The 25,578-nt window shown below is 45.0% G+C and overlaps 1 protein-coding gene across 2 annotated transcripts in view; it reads left to right on the top strand.

The window, feature by feature from the left end:
• Rbp6 (RNA-binding protein 6) overlaps positions 1–25,578 on the top strand; it is an 895,262-nt gene that overhangs the window by 507,701 nt on the left and 361,983 nt on the right. For both annotated transcript variants that reach the window (XM_078192887.1, XM_078192889.1), the window contains exon 4: positions 8,563–8,604. In XM_078192887.1, coding sequence (XP_078049013.1) covers positions 8,563–8,604 — 42 coding nt within the window. The remainder of the gene's footprint in view (positions 1–8,562; positions 8,605–25,578) is intronic.

Raw genomic sequence — 25,578 nt, 5'->3', positions numbered from 1 at the left:
CGAAGAGCATTCAGAATCAAAGTGCTATCGAGAGGAGCACAATGTACTAGGCGCAAGCCGTAATCAATAGCGTTACAGTCTAGTTATAATGTCCAGTTTAGTTTCCCAAATCCATTTGCATTCTAATCAGCTGTAAACTCAATCCGAACACGGAAAATTTATCGCTGAAGTTCACAAATTCATTTCATATCCGACATGCCGCCGCGCCGCGCGCAGAAATCCCCTGCTTGATAATGCCCGGCATCAACGCGGACCATAATTTTTAATTGCCGCTTTCGAATCGTTCCCCCGCGTGTCGGGGGGGGTTCGTCGTCAGCCAAACATTTTAAACCGTTGTCCGTCGCATTCAAAATTTAAAGTTTAATAACATCCTCTTTGCGTCTGCTTCCGCGTGTCTCCCGCACATATCCATCTATTATAAATTGATATACTCTGCAGACGAAAGTTTAAGCCCGAAGGAAATGGAACGGCGTAATATGTTTGCCGCCCAAAACTTTAGTACCGCCGTGTACCACTGATGGCTTCCAAAGTAAAACGAAGTGAAAAACACCGCAACTTTGCGTCTCGAATTTTGGTGGCATTCGCCGGAGCGTATTTGACGTTCCGGAAACCATGTATGTCGCCAGAACTGATTTCATTCTGGAAAATTGTTAAACGGATTCATATACGCGCCTGTGCCATTTAATGTTCTCTTTGGGGTAGTCGTATTCAAACGTGGTTTCATTGAATTTTACTTAATCAAGCAACGTGTACATTTTTGTTTCGTAATTAATCAGATGCGATGTAATATTTTATTGATATAAGCTTCTTGCTGCGACACGGATTCAGAAAATCACAGAAAAAGCACACAGTATTAATACTAAATATATCGATTCCTGGTGAGTAATATGTGTTGCTTTTATTTTGTTAGAGACCTTATAATTTGTGTAACTTTAATATCAAACATGAACCGATCACTCTAACTGGATTGGAAGGTTTCGTGTTCTGTGCGACCGATTTCTATCAACACTGAATCACTTCAACATTACGCGTTATTACATGTTTTCTGTCCCTTCACTTACTTTACTTTTTAATAAAACAAATCGCAATATATCTCATTCAATAAATACAAAATTAATTATGCTCGAAAATGAACCAACGACGCATTGGTTTGCCCACACTACTCTACCCGTTCGCAGAACGAAAATTACGAAAACCTCTGATTAGTCTTCATTAATTGTTCGGATACCCGCGAACGGTAGAGTTTCTATTAAAAGAGGAACTGAAGTTCGGCGGCGGGAGCAGAAACGTTCTGAAATGTCTTAGAATAGAACTCCGCCTAACAATTTAACCATCGCAGACAGTCGGCGTTCGGATTTCGTCGAAATTACCGCGAAGCCTCGCGTGAATTTTCTCGTTGGCGCAATCCACGCCGAAGCCACTCGCCGGTCTCGCGAGCGGAGAAAGATAGAGCGAGAGAGAACGGAGGCGCGAAGAATAGTGTCCTGGATTACTTTCCCAAATGTTGCCGATACGAGCCGGGGGTTTTCCTCCGCGGCAGCTCCTCGAATCAGCCGGTCGGTCGAGGATAGGTGACTCTTCCAATTTCCAGGCGTGCGAACCAGATTGAATTTCTATCGTCGACGTCGTCGTCGTCGTCGTCGTCGACGTCGTTGCCGTCGTCTTCTTCCTCGCCCGCAGTCATCGACAACGATGGTTTGGCGGCCGATCATTTCGCGCGATATCGGGTAACTGGGTTATGTTTGCGAAAATGGCTTCGAGCCTCTCGATTTTTCTCCGTAATGCGGCCCTCCCCTCTCCAATTCTATCTTCCGCGATCCGATGACTTTGTCCTCTCTCTACCACTATCTCTTTGTTTCTCTCTCTCTCTGTTCCGCCGATCCTCGTTCTCTCCGTGCTATGGAGCGCGCGATACTCGCGTCCCGGAAGCGAACGAAATGAATCGAATAACCGGACCGTCGAAACTAATCTCGTTGATCGATTCGTCGAGCACGATTCACTGGCCGCTGACAAATTCCTGTCGATCATGGACCGTATCTTTCTCGCCGATTGTACGTAATGATTGGGAGCCGTGATCGCGTTTCTTGTATCGACGGGTTATAATAATCTAGTTCCACGATTGATGGGCCTGGTAGTCGCTCGTCAGAATTAACTCCAATATTAACAGAACGTGGATACTGTGAAAAATACACGATGTGTTAGAACACCGAATATTTAGTGGAAAAATAAAAATGCGCGCACACGTTTGTTAGTTTAATTCAATACACATGTTTCTGTTTTGCATAAATTTTCTGCAGTACATTCGATATAGTTTGCAGTCAGAGAAAATAAAAAATATTTTGTTTAATACCAATTTGTGTTCTTTTATAGTGATTTCGTTCACTACGGAATTTGATTTATCATTCATCAAACGGTTAAATAATTTTAGGATATGCATATAATATATTCTAACAGATGTTGTGATGTTCCTTCGGCTTGAAAAAGGAACGTGTAAAATGAATAAACGAGGATTGTCTCGACACAATTTCAAGATGCACGTTATCGCGACGTATCTAAATTAAGGGAAGCGTTGCAGAAGAATAAAGTGTGTATTTTATCTGCGTACTATAATAAGCTAAAACCGTGGGTGTTAAAATTGACTATTACTACCGCCATGCACTTGCATAAGCTAAATATAGTTTCGTTACGTTTTATCATGCTGTAAAATTATTATCGTGTCACAAGGTCTACGATTATTTTTATCTACTTCGGCTAGCGAATAAATAATTGTCATCAATAGTGAAACTATTTTCATCAATATTGCAAGTGATGTTGCTTTGAAACTGAAACGAACAAACAGCCTTCGGAACGTTAGTTTTTCAATTTTCTGATTTCATGAATTTATAAATTGAAATCCTATCAAAATCGACTACATTTACGTGATACTTTGGTTAAGATTTTGCTTCAATAAAATCTAAATCCTTGTCTATATTCATAGTTCTGCACGTAGATCCAATCGAGTGAACAAGACAAAGTAGAATAAGGCCACCTGTGGTCAGACCGGTACATTGGAAATATATTGCAGACAGCGAAGTAGAATGTAATATGCCTTAGTCAGGCGAATAGAACGGGTCATTATTTAAGCTAGACAAATTGGAATAGAACAGACTTCGCTTAGGTATGTAATAATTCACTGATGAAAACTCGATGGGCACATCTATGAGTATATATACAAGTATACGCTTAAATATTTATTGACTTCAGTCTCGTATGGCCAGACTGGGTCTACTTTAACCGAGAGTGACAAACGTTACATCTACATTCTAATTTTCACTAGTCAGATCAAATGCGACCAGCAACACGAGGACCTTGATTTACTTATTTTTTTTATTGTCATCGACCAGTTTTAACACGGAGTTTTTCACAATTCACTGAATACTGTTTTTACCTTTATAAAACATAGTTTTAATTAAACTCTTTTAACTTTAACTACCGTGTCAGCTATAGAGGTAACATATTGGTAACAGAATTGCATAAAATTTAATTTTTAAATATTCATTTTTACACCAATCTATATTATAATTTCGTAACTTCATTAAACTTTGTAAGAGGTTCGAATGTTGAAAACATAATTGATGCCATATAAGTTTACATTGCAATTTTAATTCGACTGAATAAAATACCTTAATTCTATATAATTTTTAAGTTTTTTTAGTGTTAAATCATAACGATAAAAAGAGTGTTTATTTAGACCTTTCGAGTTCAAGTACTTACTATAAAAAGTGTACTTACAATTTCAGTATTTTTAAAATACCATTATTAACTCGTTATTAGTATTATTAGCAATATTAGTTAAGTGCAATATCAATCTGAAAAGAATACTAATTATAGAACAGGTTCTATAACTGTCCTACAAATAAAAATACGAGAAAAGTTAGTTCTTCAATAGCTCCATTTGCCATAAGATTGTCAAAATTATCACGCGACTGAGTAGAAACCATTCATCGCTCAAGCCCATAGCCAACTAAATGTAACAGTGAGAGTAATCGGGCGGCAACAAAAACTTGAACAATTATAGGAGAGGGACGACTAGCAGCCCCATTGGTGCAATCTTTACGCAGGAATTATGCTCGTAGCGCGTGTCAAACGGCAGTTAATCTTATCCGCGCCCGGCATCCGCGCGTCCGTGCAAACTTGTCCGCGAGATCCGTTGTTCTCGTTGCTCCTGAGGGGCTAGTAGGAAAGTTGTCGCGCTAGACTGGATCCTGCTACTCCTTCCACTCGCTCTCGTTGCTGAAGAGGAAGAGGGCGAAAGGAAGGAAGAATCACGGTGTCGGCGCAGGAAGACGAAAACCGAAAGACTTTCTCTCCACCCTCGTCGTTGTAGCTGTCGACGTCGGGTCGCTTGACGTGCTCCAGGGCGTCCGGGGGCGTGCGAGCGACCGGTGTGAACTTTGCCGTAGGGGATTATGCAAACGGGGTGGTTCGCGGAGCCGGAGAACAGGAAAGGGAGAAAACACAGCACGAATAGAGAGAGACAGGGAGAGGGGGGAGTTGGAGAGGAGGAGAGAGAGAGATGGAAGAGGGAGGTGGGAGAGAAGAAAAGGGAGAGAGAGAGGAATAGAAAGAGAGAGAGAGAGAGAGAGAGAGAGAGAGAAGCGTCGCCAGGCGCTCGTTGGTGCGCCTGGCGACGGTGGCGGTGGATAGAGGCGGGTTTTCTTGCTTGTCATTACCACGTTCGTGGCTTCCGCTCTACCCCCTCGAGCTACGTTTTCTCTTGCCTAGCGTGAAACCAGCGCGAGCCGAAGAAGCTCGAGTTCGAGAACGTCACGTCTTCCCTATCAGCGAACCGTCTTTGAAGGTTTGTTTCTTGTAAACACCGGTTTGCTGCGTGATTCGCGACGGGAAAACTGTGGTTCCTGATGGTGTAGCTTGAACGCTCCCGTGATTCTTGCATCCCGCGACGGTTTCTTCATTAGCTGGCAAGAAGTTCTTTGTCTCCTAATCTTCTGCTATTTTCTTGCACACGATTCTTCTCCCCGTGCTGATAGTATTAGCATAGAGATCTAACGGTTCTAGTGGATCTACAATTTCCTGAAATAATTTTACCACTATACTCGCACAGTAATCGGATTAACAAGCATTCGAAATGTCGACAATTTTTGTGCATTTTGGTTTCGCATGAAAACCCGACGGATTTGGTTTCATTGAATTTTCTTGCGTCTCGCGGACGGATACAAAAATCCTGCCAAAGGAAAGATATTAATAGCAAGCACCGTTTGATGTGTTTGGGAAGAGAAATATTCCTTGTAGCTATACGCGAGACGCTGTTGCTCGCAGCTGTGCCTGCGCATTTCATTTATCAAAGCTCAGCATGAAAGATGGAGCGTCTTTTAACGGCGCGGATTATCTAGAAGACATTATTCTTAATTACGACGTTGCGCTGGATCGACGACAGACGTTTGAATAGATCGCCAATGAAAACTGCCGCTTATTTGGTAGCGAAGCGGCCTGTCCTCGGAATGATCCGAATAGATTTTGGCAATGAGATGCGTTGCGACGGGATCGGTAATTGATCCTGATCGTAAATCATGCCAAGTCGAAGCAACGTATCTACGAATATAGTAAATCAAATGGAGTGAAACGAAAGGAGGTGAACAAGAGCAGTCGAGTAAAAATTTTTGAATCCAATAAGGAAAAACATTGTTGTAATACCAGGAGCCAGGTAATATCCGAGAATAGGGTACTCGTGTTTAAAGCTTTCTGGAACGTTAATGGGGCAGTCAATTATGGCGACTGGTTCGGAGCATTAGTTATTGAATAAAGTTAAAATGAGAAAGTTTCCAAACGGGAGAATTGATTGCATCTTCAGGTGGAGCTCGGAGACACGACCGAATGAAACAAATATTTTCAGGACCAGCAGCGATCGAGAAAAATACTTCAGATGGAGTTGCCGCGATAAAAAATCTCCCAGCTCCGCGTCTTGAGCCGGGCGATAAAAGCAAGAAAACTGACCCACTTTAGGAAAGCGGCGAGAAACTCGGCCTCGATAAAAAGTCGCCGAATCAGCGCCGCAGACGATTGTTCGGAAATTAAACGTATAATGTAGTCTCTCGAGCACAACTAACCGGAACCGTGAATATAAACGAACGCGATTTCATATTTAATGGTTTCGACGAACAGAAATTGATAACATCTTAATTAAAATCTACTCCGGAATAGTATTTTCTTCAAGTTATTGTTGGTGACACCTGTTGGTGTAGAAAAAGTCAATATGCAATCAGAAACGCGAAGCAAGAAATTCAATAGAATTGTAACAACAATTTTAATCAGATAGATGCAAACAAGTAGAATAGCATGGACAAGTAACAATCAAATGGGTTTGATTAAGTAAGTAGAATAAGACACCAATACTTCGTCCACTTTCGTAAGTAGGGTTCAGTCGAACAGTGAACCAAAGACTGCATTCGGTTGAGCAAGTAGAAAAGGTCAACGTTAAGTGACATAAGTAGAATGGGACGATTATAGTCAACCAAGTCGGTGATTATTGGAACGGAACAATTTTAGGCAGATAAGTAGAATATGTCAGTTAGAAAGAGAACACAGAGAGAGACACCACAGTTGTGCAAGTGAAATAAGTCAACCACAATTAGAGCAATCGATTTCTGATGATCAAGATGAACTTCTTGCAATTATGTGATTCAAAATTATTTCTTCTTTTAAATCCATTCAAATACTAATACTAAATACTAACACCAAATAATGTACTAATATAATAAAATACTTAAACTAAAATACTAAATACTAATTATTTCATTATTTTACATTTTCGTAGAAATTGCATCGCATCTTACCTTTAGCATGCACTTCTTCCTCCCTGCGTCTATTTTCCTCGTCTGTTGATTTTATGGAATCCCCTCGACTTTTCCAAAGTTCAAACCCGCTCTACCGGAATTACTATTCGCAGCGTTTTCGAGCAATCGCGGCTCAGATATCGCACGCACCGAAAATATGCACGTCGGTTCGACGCGGGCCAATGGCGAGGTTTGGGGGGGGGGGGCGGCTGCCGATTCATAGTTCGCGAAGATTTCTCCGGCAAAGCAGCGCCGACAAAGTTGAAACTTCTCGAATAGCTGGCTGCCGGGCGGAACGACACCCCTACGGTCACGTACGTTTCCGCGTAGCTTCACGCACGTAAGTTCGAAGTAAGGTCACGAGGGAAGTCGCTACGAACATTCGAGCGGCTCGATTTCGCGCCGAAAATTTACGTCGCGGCTGCACTGGGAATTCCATACCTCCAACCCCTCTCCGACGCCGCGACACGGCTTTTTGCTTTTTAGCCACGTAGGGCGTAAGCTGCGGTTACGTCCGACCTGTTTCCTCGTCCCTGCGGGCGAGCCCAGGAACTCGCTGGAGGTGAACAAGCTGAGAGTTTGGTTAGCCGACCGGTACCGATGTCTTTCTCCGCGGACTTTGCACGCAACTTGATTTTATGAGTCGCTGATTTCCGCTGGAATTTCTGGACCCACCGACGCTCGTTTCGAATGTTTTCTCTCATGGTTACTGGTATCAGGCAACGGTGCTGTGAGAAATCATTAACGCGTCGAGTGCGGTTACGTTTTGGTAACGCTAATTTTTCCTTAGTTTTCAATATTAATTTTTGTTACAATAGTCTCGAATTCTACCATTTATTTTTCGTTTATATAATATAACGACAGTCAATCAAAATCATGTAAATTACTATTTACAGCTGTTTATTTCATATTAGAGTTTAACACGTTGACGCCGGCTTGACCCACCGGTAAGTCATACGTGTCAGACCCGTGAGCGGCGTACATTTGTTTATTTTGCTTTTATTTCACAAAATAGATACTACAAAATAGGTTTATCTTATTTTATCTGAACATTACAAACAGATATTCAATAGTAAAAACATAGAAATTGATTATTACAAACTGAACATAATTATTTAATTTTTATAAATTTCGGACGCCGGCTCACAAAGAAAATCGTGAATATCGACGGCGGCGTCAGCGTGTTAAGGAACCCTCTGCTTTATATTATAACCAATTTTTTGGGTATAATATATTGATCATACTTCGCTATGAAACGTTTAACCTTATTGACTAATTCACTTGTTAATATGTCCAGAACATGGCCATTTTTCTTTTATGAATGTTTATTATCGACGATAAAATAGTTAAATAAATTTTATCATCAGCTCACGTTTAATTACATCAATTTATCAAAATATTTTTCGTTTAGGTAAACCTTTTTCGATCGACACTAAATGGGTTACGGTGATGATATTATCAATTTACGGACCTCTTGATGTATGAACGCTGTTTGCAATTTGATAGTTTTATGATATCCCAGAATTTCTTCAGCATCAACAATCTCATTTCGTTTATCAATACCTTTTACAGAATTACTAATTGTAGATGTTGCGATTGGAAAACATTTAACCAAATACCAGTGATAAATGCTGTCTGCTATCTTCACCAATAAAATATACATTGCTATAATACAAAATAATGCTTTTCAAAGGACCAACTAACAGTTTAATCCTTTCGTTTGTTGCAGATCGACCCGAAAGTAGCCTTCCCGAGGAGAACACATCCAAAGGTGAGTAAAGCCATTCGACGATACCTTTCGGAACGCACCTCATCAGTATGTACTCGAATCGACGTTCGTTTAGGAAGAGCGTTCATCGGTGCGGGGGATTAGGCGGCAAAAGCAAGAAAAAGCAAATACGATTAAGGGCAGGAAGTGGCCAAAGGGCAGAGTCGCGGGCGCGGAAAACGGGGGTGCGGGAAACGGCGATGGGCGTAAGCGTAGCGGCGCGGTTGGAGAGAGAATAATAAAACCCTCTCGTTCCCGTAATAAGAGCAATTAGATGTAATTCATTTCAAAACCCGGAATTATTTTCTTCGCAGTCTACACGGCCGTTACTAACGGTCAAAACTCCCGCCGCGAGACTGCGAGCCGTGGATGGTAGACTGGGACTGGGGCTGGGAACGTATCAAAAGGGGAAAGGGTAAAGCGCAGGAGACCCAGGAAGGGTCGACGGCGGGGTCACACGCGTGTACGGCTGTCTCTGTGAGAGAATTTCCACTGGCGTGGGAGGGGAGAGGCGAGAGAAATTTGCGTGGCTTAATAATATAAATGCCAGGCACGCGAATTACCGGCGAGTGACTGAATTGCGCTAATTTTAATTGTACCCTTCCCTTCTTCCCCTTCCGCGGACTCTATCCAAAGCGTCACTCTCTTCTCTCTCCCTCTCTCTTTTCTTCTCTCTCACTCTCTCTCTCTCTCTCTCTCTCTCTTTCTACCTCTATCTCTTTCTGTCCCTCTCACTCACTCTCCGCCCGCTCTCCACTCGATGCTCTGTCGATCCGAGCGTTTCCACCGGCTCTTTTCATCGTCCCGGCGCATCCGCGGCCGTCTGCGCGCCCGTTCCCGCGTCGCCGCGACATTTCTACATTTTTCCAAAGCTCTGCCCGACCCCGCCGACAATTTTATTCCATCCCGTCGTCAAAAGCCGGAAGCACATAAATTATGACGCGACCTCGGAAATCACGATTCGCCGCCGCGGCCGATAATCACGCATCAGGCGTATTAACGAGGCAAACGCCGCGCTCTCACGCGCGAGCTCGTCCCCGGTTCGATCGTGGCCGGATTGCCGTGATGAAAATTTTGTTATTTCAGTTTGAAAGACTCCTCCGTGGCCGGCTGGCAATTTGCGCTATTATTCGATAAGGGCCTGGAATTTCACCGCATCTGACGGGAAATTGTCCGGCCAGCTGAATCGGAGCTATTTGCCGGGGACCCTGTAATCGGATAACGGATGACTAATAATAATGATATTGCGTCCATTATCACGAGAATTGATTGATATTTCTCTGCTGTGTTGGCGGAGTATGAATCACATTTGTTCGACTTTTTACGTAAAATTTTGTTACATACAGTAGCTGTATAGTCTTTGAATATTTTTATTCATTCAAATTACATTTACTCATTTTGATCATAAGTGAATAAAATTCACAGGTTATCGTATCATATTATTCTCATCCCATTTGGGAAAAAATTCGGAAACTCTTTTGCTCATTCCTCAAAGATCTATGTTTACTCTAATACATGATGTCACGGTGTTACAAACTATTGGAATATTTTGGCAAAACACGAACAAAATTCCATATAAATATCACGTGCGATCAAAGAGTTTATATTTAACCATACGCGGATCGCTTCTTCTTCACTTTTTGGAAAAATCGCCGATGACTTTAATGACACCAACGCATTCTCGGATTTCAATGCGCAATGCCGGGCCTCTCAATTATTGATAGAAGACTTGATGGCCTTTTCAATAATGTACCATCGGCCGCTCATTTTGGATATGCCTCATTTGTATTATTTCCACGCGTGTCCTCATTTATTTATACCGTTCACGTTATCATCCCACTGAATGATTGACGCGCTCCATAATTTACTATCGTGGGATGGCGCTCGTTAAACGGACACAACCGCGGTTCTTTAGATGCCCGCGAACGCGAAAACAACGCCGTCAGTCCTGGAATCGATATCGTCGCGATGAAATACGCGTATCATAAAAATTCCCATTCAGTGATCGAAGATAGTCGCGGCTGAAAGATTTTTAATAGCCCGGTCATCATCCGTTTCGAGGGAGGGTTCGCTAGGGTGGGGAGTAAAAAAAAAATGAACGCGGACCATGAAAAGTTGCCCCGGCCAGTTTCCAGCGCGGCATTTCGGCGCGGGGTACGGGCACGGCGGGGCGCGCGTTATTCGAAATAAAATAACGACCATTAATCGCGAGATGGAAGTAACATATTTCGCCTGAACGCTCGGGGCAGCTGGAACGGGCGGTGCAATTTTCATAAAATGGTGGTGGCTGCACTGGCCTCGAGCCCCCTCCCCTGTACCACCCCCCGCTTCTTTTATACCGACCGTCCCTCTTCGTCCGCCGCTAGGCTCGTTCGGAAAAAGTAATAGGAATGCACGCGTTCCGTTTCGAATTCGGGACCGGTGCCAGACACTCCGGCTCGGCAACGCGCACAATACGATACTGGCACGTTTGGCGCGATCCGCACCGCGATAACTCCGCGCTATAGTTGATGTTATCGTATAGCCATTCTTAAGGAAATTCCTTTTATTTCGATGTCGAGTGGCATATACGTTCGGGACGGACCAGGACCCTGGAGCTCGGGGATACTCGTTTATTTTAACACATTACCCACCCGCGGTTATTCAGTGCCCCTAAACGTTTCTGCTGCGCTGTTGAGGATTTCTTGGTGGATTTTCCAACAGCCATGGCAATTTCAATTTCGGTCGACGATCGCCCCAAGCATTATTGGAATGGAAATTTGGAAGCTCCTTTTTAACGATGCAAGACGGAGCGTCGTTATCAGATCTCGGTTCCGTGTCACAGATGCTTGAAATAAGTGTACGTATTTCCATGTAAGTGATATGAACAATTTAGAACGCTTAGTACAAAATCTACCGAGTTTTGAAGATGTCTAACATGTGTTGCTGTGTAAGAATTTCAAGACCAAAGTTATTTAAACGTTTTCCTATTACATTGTGTGCTTGGATCAAAGGATTCGTTCAATGGTTTCTTGCGAAAGACAGTTTATAAATTTGCACTAAACTATCGTGACTGCTTTAAAGAGGAAGATATTTTATCTGTGTCGAGTCACACTGTAACCAAATTCATGCGAATGGTTGGAAGGCGTGTTTACACGTAGGTGTGGTATAATCCGAAATAAATTGAAACACATTCGCGGCTTTACGCGAACTATTGTGAAGATGAATTAGTGTATGAACCACTTTTCATCATATTTCCGTGGAAGGTATTCTTTTGTTCGAAGCGCCCGAGCACCACTCCGCTGCGAAGACCACATTTCACGAAGTATATTTCGAAGCGTCCGCGATCTGTTGTTATTGCACCGGCGAAGTAGGCGAGCATTTTCGATTGTTTTATCCTTTACCTTGGGTCTTGTAATTTTAAGGTGACAGGGGTGGAATATTACAAGCCGAACCACCGAAAACAGAACTTCGACGCGCACAGCGTGACGCGCGGCTGTTCCAACTCGCGAGCGTACCCTGAACTTTGCCGTAATATCGCTCGTCTTTAATCCCTCCGCGAAGCCAGAAATGTGATGTCGAAAGTTCGTCAACCTTCCACCGAAAACACATGTTAGACCCGATGAACTTTCGGGAGAAAATGACTGTGCCGCAAAGTTCATTGAAATGTCACGGAGTGTCCCTACGCCATGGCCCCCGCCGTAACAACCTCCTCGAGACCGCGTGCCGGAAGCGCTTTGTTACCGCACTTCCGGGCCAGCGGAAATGGCGCAATGCGCTTCCGACATGCTGGAAAAGTAGCGACAGTCATTACCGAGTTCTCCGCGAAACGCCTCGACCTTCCCTTTCCCCTTCGGTTACGTTTTCTTCATATTCCTGCTACAGTCCATTGTCTATCGGGGCTTCAATGCTCGCCCTAATCAGAACGGGAACAGCCAAGAAAATTCTCCACAAAAACGCTGTGTTGTCCATTGTGTATCAGATCAGATTGTGTTTTCTATCGTACTGGCACGAATCTGTCAGCAGAAATCTAAATGCAATAGTTTCAGCTTAATTTCTTGTTCTCCAATGATAGGGACGGTGTATTGTCGAAAATTTCAGCCTGGCTATGATTGTTTCAACCATTTAAAACAATACTTCGCTAACTGTGTTCATTCAATCTCGTATTTTAAAATATATATATTTTCTTAAAAATCCTACTTTAGGAAAGAGCAGAAAATGTTCACCAAAACACTTATCTCAACAGAACCGATTAGATTATGTTTTTAGGGATTGGATTCAGTAGAATTGGTCAGCTATTTTTAGACAGAGAAATAAGTAGAATATGTCAACCATACCCATACAATTCGTCTAGGAATTGTTTCTTCTTGGACAATGAAATAACTACTCATTTAGAACCGACAAGTAGAGTAAATCAACGTTCGATGTACCAAGTAGAACATGTTTACCACATACGGGCAACTTTTGCCACCTAGAAATTATATGGTAATTTTGATTACCTTCGCAATCACCATTCGAGCGCGAAAGTTGAATAACCGTAAGCAGAAAGCAGAATCAGTATCAGGTGAACGGCTCTGATTGTGAAGCGTGGGTTATGGTTGACGGCTGCTCGTCTGGTGAGAAAGCAGCAACAGTGGTAGGTGAGACAGCGTGGCGCCTGTAGCGTAATCGCCATCGATGCTGGGGGATCCCCTTACCCACGGCGAACGGTACGACGCGGCGGTCCAGAGTAGCAATGGCATCAGCACCGGTAACATAATATCCACTTGTTACTGAGTAGCGATACGCGCGTATAGAGACAACCGTATACGCGGGACATTATTCAGACCGCCGCCGTTGCTTCGAGAACGAGGAGTGCTGAGAGCTGAGGGGAAACGAGGATGGAGATAGATGTGCAAAAGGATCAAGGCTCGAGAGAGTCACGGCCGAGGCGGGAGTGAAACGAAGGACGGGGAGAGAGGCGAAGGAAAGCTCATGGAGAGAGAATAGAAGGGAGAAAGAGAGCTGTGCCACGTCTCGCGTAACGAGCTGCCGGCTCCCTAGGGTGTTCAGCTCCTCTACGCTCACATCCCTGCCCCGCGTTCGTCTCCTCGTCTAGTATCATCTCTACCTCCGTGCCCTCGCAACCGCCCACGTACCTTCTTTCACAGGAATCGTTTTATTTTCCCGAGCCAAGTGAGAGATACCCGGGCTGCCGGCTAGTCGACTGGTCGTTGCCGTTCAACGTATCAACTACATCATGCGATTCGCAGATCGAGATGTCCTAGCGTCTCGACGATTCACCGATCCGCGCTCCCCTTGATTAATGCGATTCGCTGATCAGCGAAATTGTCGACTCTTACGATCGCCAGCTGGACAAGTTGCTGCCGGTGTGATTGTTTTATGATCGCCGTGTCTCGAGAACTAGGAAGTACAACGCGTGCACCGGGTCCTGGCGAAGAACAAGTTTCTGATAGTAAATCAATACCGGTTCCCGACATCTGGAACCTACAGCGATGGAGCAGATTTTCGGAAATAAACTTCTCGCGTGTCAGTTGCGAACTCTTAGCAAGTGAACTTGTCAACCATCCGCAAAGAATAACGTATAATCGTGTTTGCTTTCGGATTGCTGGAACAGAACTGGATGTGGCGAATACGAAAGAAAGCGTAAGGCTCGTGGCATCGCGTAGCGATTTACAATTATTAGCGTTGCCTGAGCATGGTATACTAAATAGAATGTCAAGACTATTGGGATAACAGTAACTCTTTATTCAGAAAAGGAGAGGAACATATCTTTCTAATTATTCACCATGACGTCTCTGGATTCACTCACTTGTCCTTGTACATTGTTGATTGAGTCAATATCTTCCGATCCATACTCGTAACAATATATTAAACATACTGAGAAGACATGATTACATTTAAAAATATTCAACACGATATAGTGGAAGCTGAGGTGATACTTTATTAATTGACGTATTGGAGTTACAAATATTCAAGGCTTTAGTAATGATTTTCAAAAGATTTTTTTACATATAAACTGTCACGGAGGTGACAGAGGTTTACTATTTTATAGTAAAACTGGTGTCGCTGTTATTCTGTACAGTTGAACAAAAATCGAGAGTGCTTAAGACACAAATGACACGGAATTGTAATAACTTCTCATTGTACCCTTAAAAAGAGAATTGAAATTGAGTTACTGTGAACGGTTTACTGCAACAGTGTCAAATCTGGCAACTGTTTTACAACAAAATTTGTGCGATCGTATTTCTGTACACGCCGAAATAAATTAAGTATCTTCGATACAGATAAAATCGATAGAAAAATGGCACCAACGTGGAATTAATAACTATTAATCACCGTTGTTATTCGCAGAGAGTTTGATACCGGAGGTAGCTACCCCGCGACGACGATTCCGCCTGAGTACTACGCTATCGTCGACGGAGCGTTATTTTGTATCAATTGGTACTAAAAGACACCGTCGGCTTCAAGGCTGCAGTTTTAAATCCGGATGTTTTTCGGAAACGATTGTATGAGTCGAGGGGGAAAGGAACTATTGGGGAACGAGTAGGGCAATAAAATTGATCACCTCGAAATCCGCATGATAGGAGAAAAAGAAGGGTATGAGTCCCCGGCGAGGGGATGGGCGATGCGGGGAGGTGGGTAGGGTAGCATTAAAGTGCTTTGCGCTCGGTCGAGCTACGAATTTCAATCTGGAGCCTCGAAACGATCGACCCTCCAGTCAGAATAGACCGGGATAAAAGAGAGATTATCGGTTCGTACCTTTTGAAAACTGGAGATACTGAACTTTTCATATCTCTAGAACGACGGGCTAGTGACCCTGTTAAGTACCCGCGATCAGCCGGAGAAACGCGTTCGCGCTCGCGATTGAAAAACGCGTTCGTTATTAAGCTGTCCAGAATAGAGGACGATCGAGAGTTTTTGGGTGCATGGCTTCGCGAGACCGGTAAACAGATTTCCGGGAGACGGCTTTCTTCGGAGGAAAGCTGCCGGCGTGGCTTTTGTCGAGCTGGAACACGACTTCCCGGAGAAAACCCCGAAGACACCACTCATACCGTGTAACGATAAGACGCATCGCTTTTACTACCGCCCACCGTCGCCTCACGGAACGTGCTATTTTTCCGCTAAACGATAACATTACACCTCTGGCAGTCCCGTAACCTCCGCCTCCTTCCCCGTTCCTCGGCTCGCCAGCCATAAATGCACTCGGATCCTGCGGTATCTGTCACCGAATGGCGTGTATGATCCCTGACTCGGTGGCTGGTGGAAACCTTCAGGGACGACGAGGAACGCTGTACAGACACTGGACGCCACTTACGACGCGCAAACATGCCCTCCCTCCGTTCCGCAAAACTCTCCGACCCCCTTTTTCTAGGCTGCTGCCGGTCTGTATAGCCGGAAGGTTCGCCGGCTGAAGGGAAAGTGGGCATGTTAGGCAGCGAGCACGAAAAGAAGAGAGAGCCCGATGTTTCAGAGGAAGGTTGCGAAGGTCCTCGGGGTTGGACTGTGTCCACAAGGGTGCCCGCGGGTGAGCCCGTGGCGAGGGAGGGGGTGTTCCAGTGTACACATCACGTATAACCAACGAGCCATCGCTTTGAATGACCTGGCCACGTATAAAATGCATGGGATTTCGCTCTAATGCCGACCAGGGAGTTTACCAGGGAGCGTATTTAGTCCCCCGAAAGATGAATGTAACAGGTCTCTTTTGACCCGCCCACCCGAGAAAGGAAATGGGAACCGAAAGTATCCAAAGGATGTACATGTGGGCGTAGTCCTTGCTCTACTCGGAATCACAAATTGGTCTTTGGGGAGAGAGCAAGCAAGCAAAGAGAGAGAGAGAGAGAGAGAGAGAGAGAGAGAGAGAGAGGGAGAGGGAAAGAGAGAGGGAGTGCTCGCCGATGTCGCGCGATGCTTAGCGATCCTTACAAGCCTTTAATGCTTTGACCTCGAGATTTAGCCTCGAGCAAATCTCGAGGAACGGGCACGCGCTTCTATATAGCGTACTCAGACTCTGACCAATCCCGATCCGTGACGCTTCAAAGAACCAGAGCTAGACGTAATCATTTCAGACGAGCAGTTCATTATTCCGAGGCATTCATTCTTGATTTCTTCACTGATCGTTTCCTCAGCCGCTGGTTCGAACAACTCTGATAAAATAACCCGGTAACTTCAAATAAAAATATCGCTTGCAATCGAAACTGTTGTCCATCGATTTTATTCGTCCACTATGGAAAGGAAGCAATCATTTCTCTGGGCGAAGCAGCGCTATTCTAAATTAATCAACCAGTCGCGCGTTAAATCGTTACCTCTGCGAAATTGTTTGCAGGCTCGTGGTTCGTGTTTCATTTTACGAAATAGTTTCACTGATCGACAAAAAGACATTAATCATTTTTATTCGTATGCAGACATTCCTGTACTTTAGAAATTCGCGCGTCCCGCGAATGCACAAATATTCGGAGTTTACGTGTAAGTTGATTGTTGTATCCATGTGATTGTTATAGCATCTGCTATCCTCCCAATGAATTGGATATACAAGTGCGGACATTTATCTCGTCGAATTGAAAAGATAGGATACGATTGCGTGAAAACCCTGGCAGGACATTTGCGCAACTGATTTTGTAAAGGTGACACGTTTCTTCTTATGTTCATTCAACCAGTTGACATTACTGCAATAGCACCGTTAAATTCTGTCGGCGCCTACACCGTTTAGTATTTCATCCGGTAATTTTTGCCATAATCAAGCGCATTCAAACGTGCCAAAAAAATTGTAACTTTTCGAGAACGAACCAGTAGCATTCTCGTGTGGCAAAGCGTAAAATCTCCAAGGATGCCGCAAACTATTTCAGGATGACTGATACGGCGGTAGCGAACCACAATCTATCGAGTTCCGCAGTCGAATAGAATCTTGCTCGGAAAGCAACAGCGAAGCGGAGTCCATCGGTTCGGAAGTAACGTCGCCAGAAAGCGTGGGCGGCGGGTGGCGAGGGGTCGTGCCATCAAGCATCTATTCAGAACCGACTCCGGTTATCGGAGCATCGCGCGATTAACCGTTGTCCGAATGTCTGGAGCGTGAAACGGGAATGTCGGTGCAGAGAGTGGGAGGAAGGGGGTGATGGGGGCGAGGGTGGCGAAGAGAGAGAGAGAGAGAGAAAGGAAGAGAGACGAAGAGAGTGAGATCGAGGTTGGCCGGTAGCAGGTCTCGGTGTTCCTTGGTCCGCGAACGGTACTCCGCGAAACGGCGACAAAATAAATCGTCGGGTTAATCTTCGACGAAACTTTCTAAACGGTGTCGGCGTGGGTGTCGGGTATCGTTTGACCGCGAATCGCAGGGCGGCTGCCACCTGTCGCTACTGACAGTAGTTTCTCGGCCGGCGGGAGACGGAAGCCTCAGATATGTTGTGTCGCATTGAGATAAGCTAAGCTCTCGCGTGATGGAGCAGCCCGTAAACTCAGCCAGCTACGCCATGATGCCACCGAAATGGCTGCTAGATAATGTATAGGTATACGTGATGCGCGCCCAGCCCCTTGCACTTCCACTTCCACAACGACTCGCGACACACGCCACAAACGAACACAAACGCATGTCCTCGACATACACATTCATATAAATGTGCACACGAGTGCGAGTCGCGTGTACGTGGGCGTCACTTTTACGCTTCCATCGTCACCACCACGTACCCGAGAACCACCTCTATCACGGGTAGCCACGCGTACAATCGCAAACAAACCTGCACACACGCGAGTCGAACACCATCCCCGTGTGCTCCATCGTTTCCCGGCTGAGAGAGAGAGCCAGCTATTTTCGGAGCGACACTTCACTTCGCGTATACAACTACCTGCGGTTTAGAGAAACGAGCCTTGGCTTGGTTTCTCGGTGCTCGGATCCCCCATCCAGATTTTTCGGTGTCGCCCGGTCGCGCGACGCTTTTGTTTAGCGAACGTCATTAGACCCGTTATTTTACGCTCGACTCGCGTTACCATGACCACCTATCGGCGCTCCTTCCGACGACCCCATGGCAATCTAACGGTATTTATCTCTCTCTGTCGAAAACGGATGATCCACTCCGTCGATGTGACCGCCGAGAAGCGAAACGGAACGGAACGCCGCCGTCGCGGAGCTTATGGATAACATAGCTCCACCGACGGATTCGTCCGTAAATTATGCCGCGTCTATAGACTCGTTCTATAAAGTTCCATTTAGACTCTATATATAATAACACTATCAACTCACTCGGCTCATGCGCTCGGATCGTCGATGAGCATGAATGGTCCTTAAGTTGGAACGATGCTCGCGGGAGAGCTAGCACTAGAAATCGAGGAACGTAGATTGAGCATTCTTCGTTGATTCAGGGAAACCGATCGGCCAGTTTATTTCAGCCATTTAATTGCGATCCCGGCGAAAAATCATCCGCATCCGCTGCAATCTTTTGTACCTGTCGTCGCAGTCCGATGAAGCGTATTATCACGAGTCTCGGTCTAAATCGCGCTGCTGGAAAGGAAAAGCTTTCCGACGATTAATTCCGTAATCGATATGCAGTATGAAGTTATGTTGCAAATAGTGTTCACAGGTTAACGTAAATGCATTAAATTAAATGTCATCGTCATTTTATTAATTTTAGTCGAGTAATACTAATTTTTTACCTTCGTGCTATAGGCTCAAACTTCGTAGCTCATTTCACATGCACCGATTTAAAAGATGTTTTTTGCTAGAATCGCACAAATCTCTTCGTGAAACAATTTCGCCGAAGTCCACGCAAACGTAACGCAAATCTCCATTCAATAAAAATGCAGCCTTGGTGCCGAGTAGGGCTGCTTATGTACACACGAGAAGTCCATTAGCATTTGCGTCAGAGCCTCGTCGATATCTCGATCACGTCGCGGCGAAATCATTTTTCACCGCTCGTAATTGCAGTTTTATCACAAAGCTCGATTCCAGATCGAACTTTTTCGCGCGTCAACGTTTCTTGCGCGTCATGATTTATGGCCGGCGTCGCGGGGCTGAATTTTTCGCGTGCTACCAGTCAGAAATAGAAACTTTCGCACCGAATCGTCGACCCGAAATCTCGTCCGAGATCACATCCGGCTCGGGCCGCCTATACACGGTCGGCGTTCTACGAAGAAAACAAATTACGCGTCCTTTAATGGACAGCTCATGAATATTCAAAAAGTTCGTCGCTGTACCTGTTGAGCGCCCGCGCCCTCAGGCTTATTTATTCCCTTATTCTTTTAATCCCTCCACTCGCGTTCCGTCGTCGCTGCGATTATATTGCCGGCGCCCCGGCCGTTGTCGTAAATCTCGCGCCTCGACGTGTCGGTATTTATCGAATTTAATAAATACCTGTCCGTTTGAAAAAGCTCGGTTTACTTGGCCGCGTGTCTCCGCCTGCTTGTCTCGGAACTAATATACTTAACAGCGTCGGGTTTTAACGGCGACTTAACGACAGCGGGGCGCGCAGAACGGACGACCGGTGCATCTCGGGACAAAGCCTGGAACAATGTGACGGCACACAGGTCCGCATCGCGTCTCGCCCGTGCGCCTCATCCGAGCCCAGCGGTCGCGAAAAGCTTTTCATTTTTCGCCTAGCGCGCTTTTTATCATCACATTGAATCGACGTGTACAGAGAGCGAAAAAAAGATGAGAAAGGGAAGAAGGGGGAGTGGAAGAAGCGAAACGAAACGGAGTGTGTGCGTGTGCCTCGGTGATTCTCTGTTCTTTCGTCGACTTCCAACCCTCCTCCTGCTCTTGCTCTTGCTCCACCCACGGCCCCGAACCGACTCGCTTCTTTCTCCTTCGCGTCGCGCGCTTCTCTTTCGCTCTGTGCGTTACCGACGCGTGTCTCAGCGTTGCATCACGGTGAATGGGTCTGGTAATTGCACGCTTAATATTTCAGGGCTTTCTCCGTGTAAGCATGTAAAAAAGTCCGCGATTTAGCCCTGTGAAGCAAGCGAGCGAGCAAGCACCCTCTCCCCGCCGGCGTTCCGCCTTTTCATCGCGCTATCTTTTTTTCTTGCCGGTGTTTGCGATGCACTGACGAAAGTAGCAAAGCGGAAACACGTTTCTCTCGCGCTCGACGGCTTTATCCTGTCGCTCTTCAGTCTTACTTTCCCCCTTTTTGCCGCTTTCGTTCGGCCTGTTTCCCCGATGCCAGAAAGCTAAACTTGCCTTGGTCCGCGGGATCTTCCTCGTCTTCCCGCCGTATCGCACGCATCTCGCCCGCCTGCTACCAGAATCTCGGCGAGCGAGTCCAGGAAATATTCGACCGTCCTATCCTTCGTCAACTGTCTTTTACTTAGATCTTCCTACAATTTTTGGACATAAGTCATTCGAGTTACTAGAAATTGGTTCGTACCAATAGCACACGAGCTTGGAGAATACTAAAATATTAACGCATTTATTGTCCAGACACGAATTGACTCATGTTTTTAGGATTAGTCGTTGCGAAATTTTCGGTCCTATCTAATTATATCGCGGACCTGCACGGGAAATAAATATTTTCTGCATCGAATTTAAGAAACAGGAACAACGTAGAAATTGATTCCCGCAAAATTTGTGACAAACGAGTAGTAAAAGAGTGTTTCTAATCTCGTTTAATCGTCCTCCAGTTATAAATTACAATACATTGCATTGGTATCGATAAAAATATCGATAGAAGGTGACGAAACTCAAACGAAACCCAAAAGCAATACAAGACGAAATATTTCGCTAGTCAAGACGAAATCGCTGCAATCGTAGATGAGTAAAATGTTTGGAATAAGAAACGAAGAAGTTTACATGGTGCAGCAAAACACGAGTCGCGCGAGGATGATCGTTCGGCAGCAGTGTCTGTAAGGTCGAGAAGCGTAAGTTTCCGGTGATCGAAGGAAAACCGGTCTTTCAAGCGAAAACCGTACTGCACTCTCGCCGGCTGATAAGGGACAAAGGGTGTCTTAATGCGAGCCCGCCGACAAAGCCGGCATTTCGGGTCTTCTCTTTCCGTCGGATTGCGCGACAAAGGCTGTCGCGATCTCAATCACAAATTGACAATAAAAAATGTCCAATTAACCCGGGGAGCTCGGAGGATAGAATCGACTCGAATTGACTCGGCCCCTCACCTACCCGCCATACCATCAAACGTCTTTTCACCGCAATGGGGAAGCGAGAGACGGGTAGCAGAGATGGAGCAGGGTTGGAGTGTCTGGAAGAGAGGAACGGAGACGGAGAGGATCGTACTATGGAGAGCAGAAGGAGAGAGAGCGAGAGAGAGTGAGAGAGAGAGAGCTCGCGTGAAGTTGGAAGCAATCGAGAAGGTTTAATCCCACTCGATTGCGTTCCTTGCCCGGCAACTTCAGTTCTTCGCCGGCCTCTTCACCCTCGCGTTTCATCCCCTGCCGAGAGCGAGCCACTTTTCCCCTTTGCTACAGCAAACGACGCTCGTGTGTGGGCGTTCCCCGCGCCTCTGGATGTGTAAAAGAGGAGAGTCCTTCTTTTGTTCGGCCGCTATCTTCGTGCATTCCCGTAGTGGTCGTATAGAATCTCGAATCTGGCTGCGAGACAGACGCACGGACACACACCTGGAGCCGTTCGTCTCTCGACGGCCGACGTCGCCGTCAACGACGACGACGACGGTCACAAAAGGTGGCTGGCAGGCTGGCTGGCTTGGCTGGCTGGCTGGCTTGGCTGACTAACACGCCGGCAGACTAGTCGGCCGTGAGAGGAAGTCGATGTGTGCGGGGCGATGTTCGAACCCTGGTGAAGGTGAGACCACCTCGTAAATATTCTACGGCCAATTTCCCGTCGCATGCGAATACAACGGTACCAGGCCGAAACGAGTCGCAAGAAAAGGGGCCTGGGAGCACACCGAGACATCGCCAGGGATATTTCTCACACCCCTTCCTTCTCCCTCACGAACCACCCTCGACTCCAAGGATTTCCGTTTATCCGTTGCTGCCGATGAATTTCCGCGGGTTCGAGGGGACACCTTTTTTTCCTCGGACCCGGAATCGAAATGGAAATCTAAATCTGTGCTAGGAAGTATTACTGATTCCTCGCAGGCTGCCAGATAACAGTAAGGGGCAAATTTTTTTGTGAAAAAAAAACGATTTCGTAGTTTGACTCGTCTCTAGTCGAAACTCACAATATTTTCGACGTACTTGTCTATCGAAACATACGTGGCTCGACGTCTCAGCATAGATTCTAACGTTTCAGTGATTATTTTAAAACTATTCCAAACTGATTGAGACGACTGAATGGAAACTTCCGAACCCTACTATCATTTGGTATGCGATCAGATCGCAACGGACTGCTAAGATTTTCATCAAAAGTGCTAAGAGCAATGACTAAACTGGATAAACAAAATTTTTACAACTTCGCCAGGGTTTAATAAATTCTTACATCGAGCTGCAGATTAATTAGTTAACCGTATTTAATATTTCCCTCTAAAATATGAAGTCCCACCCTTAAGCGGATCTCTATTTTCGGGAGCCGAATGATAACACTCTCAGTATGGGTGCCACGAAATTTCTTGACGCTACACGTGCCGCGGTTTGCGCACACAGAGGAGCTCTACCGGTCCTGGTTGCACAAGCACACTTTTAATGGCGCGACGTTAAACTCAGTTCCCCGCACATGTTGCCACTCTATAATTTAGTTAAAATATGCACGCGGTCTGATCTGGATACGAAGAACACTGCCACCGGACCGATCGATCGGCGCTGTTCAATTAAAGCTTGGTATCCGGGTGCTTCATTCCTGTCATCTCTCTGTTTAAACGTGCCCGCGGGTCTATCGTTGGACTCGTGTAAAATTTAAGCCCCGCGATGATGCCCGACTTATTTGCGAACTATGCTTTGTTAAATTAAACTGACTTCATGCGCTGTTGTAATTAGGCTGCCTCGAAATTGCTATATTTAAATCGCCGCCGAAATCATGCACAAACGACATTATCTACTTACGAGCAACAGTTACGAGTGATTCCATCCTAAATCTTTTTAAATGGCACGATTTTATCGGAGAACGTTATATTGTTACCGACGCTGGCATTTAGAAATATTTCATCGACTTTTTAAACATTCAAGTATGTGAAACGTGAGATGGAAAATGTTCCTCAAGAATTTAAGGACACCGATGTATCATATTTCATGTACTAAAATTCTTGAGGAAGAAAATAAACTTTTATGTAAGTTCTGCTTCTTTAAATTGCACCAAGATGTTACGGGTTTACATACGAGCCCATACGGTCTAGTTATTATACTGTTTCCTCTTTCAGTGTGTACACCAACAGTTGGAGATATCGAAATTACTCTACATCAGTATTGTAAAGTATTTCGAAAAATACAAGCAGTCCACAAATATTATTATTCATCTAATATTATTATAATCGGAAAATAAATCTTTATTCGAATTTATACGTATCATCTGCACAAAATTCTGATCCAGCGAAAGATATAGATCTTCTCATACTTGCTTAAAAGGAGACTTTAAAAACCGTGTAATTCAAGCGCCGTGCTACTCAAAATTTTCTTGAAACGTCTTTGGACGGCGAGGAAATTTCTTCAGCGTCCCAGAAAACTAAACGATCTTTTGACGGCCGATGCGAGATGATTTTGTTTTCTCGGATCATGAAGCTTCTCCGAAATTAGATTGCTTTTGATCGTGGGGCGTTCCTCGTTCGGCGTCGATCGCGCAGCCGGCAAAGTGTCGTTGTTCGTTCGTTCGTTCGTCTAGCAGGGGAAATTCCTTGCGCCGTGCCACGCCATGCTACGCCACGCCGCACCATGCCACGCCATGCCACGCCACGCCACACCGCGCCATGCTACAGCACGGCATGCCGCGCCACGGCACGGTACGGGACGGGACGGGTGAATTAATCGCAAACGAATTTATCTTTGACGCTCCGGGTTAAACTAAAACGCCCAGATATTACGGGGAAGTAAGCTCGTTAGAGGGTTTACAGCATCACCGGTGCCTCGACCGCCTCACGCCCCTCCTGTATTTCTCGCGTAGGTGGTAGTAGCTTGTGGTCTGGTAACCGCAGTCTCTACTGCGCTGTCGGTTGCGGATACCTCAGTCTCGTGTGCAACCTCGCGTCTGTTTTGTGCAAAGGGCTTTCAAAAACCGCGACTGCCGAACCATACCGACTCTCCCCAAGAACAGACGCCGCACCGAGCCGGTACGACAAGCCAGAGGCCCCTCTGAAGCACCGGCGGATACACACGCATACACACACACACTTCGGCGAGCACGCGTTTTCGATTAAGCTTGAAATCTACTCTTCGGCCGCACCGATACGCTGCTAATCTCTCTACCAGAGTCGAGAATTCGACGTCGTCCACGTGCCCTCGCGTCGTCTGATTTGCGTGTATTCGCGCCACAAAATTAACTGTTCATCAGCGATTTCATTCAAAGTAGTCTCCGACAGATTCGCTTTATTGATAAAATTATTTATCCGTGCGTGTATCCAAATACTCTGACATTTTTTAAGGCCGTAATCGAGCATTCGATGTATTAATTGTGTTCGATATTTTAGTATAATGTGTATTAATAATAGTATATTAATCACTAGAGTAACGTTCTTGTAGATAACAATTAATGAGGACGTAACTCTAATGGTTAATCTTAACTTTATAAATAAAAGTGGTTTAACAACAATAAGAAATGAAAATAGAATTTTTCAAAAGAATACGAATAATCAACGTCAAATAATATATTAACCTTTTACCTTATAATATCGGATCTCTTAAATCTCCTAGGTTATTCGCATCTCTTAAATTGTAATTAAATTTCATCCATTTAATATTAACATTTAAACATTCAATTGAAGATTGCCATGTAATAAATCTAAATCTTTTATCTGACGTAGAAATTTATTACCAATAGTAAATATTCTCAAATTCTTCTTATGCCTTTAGGATATTATTTTTAATATAGCGATTTTTCTCAGAAATGGATAAAATGCACAGTCGAGTTACAAGTATTTTTTTAGGTTAAACTTACTGTGTCTTATTTTGCAATTTACGAAG

Source organism: Augochlora pura, chromosome 10 (assembly GCF_028453695.1).
Source record: "Augochlora pura isolate Apur16 chromosome 10, APUR_v2.2.1, whole genome shotgun sequence".
NCBI lineage: Eukaryota > Metazoa > Arthropoda > Insecta > Hymenoptera > Halictidae > Augochlora > Augochlora pura.
Note: the sequence above shows the minus strand (reverse complement) of the source record. Positions and strands in the feature narration are given on the sequence as shown.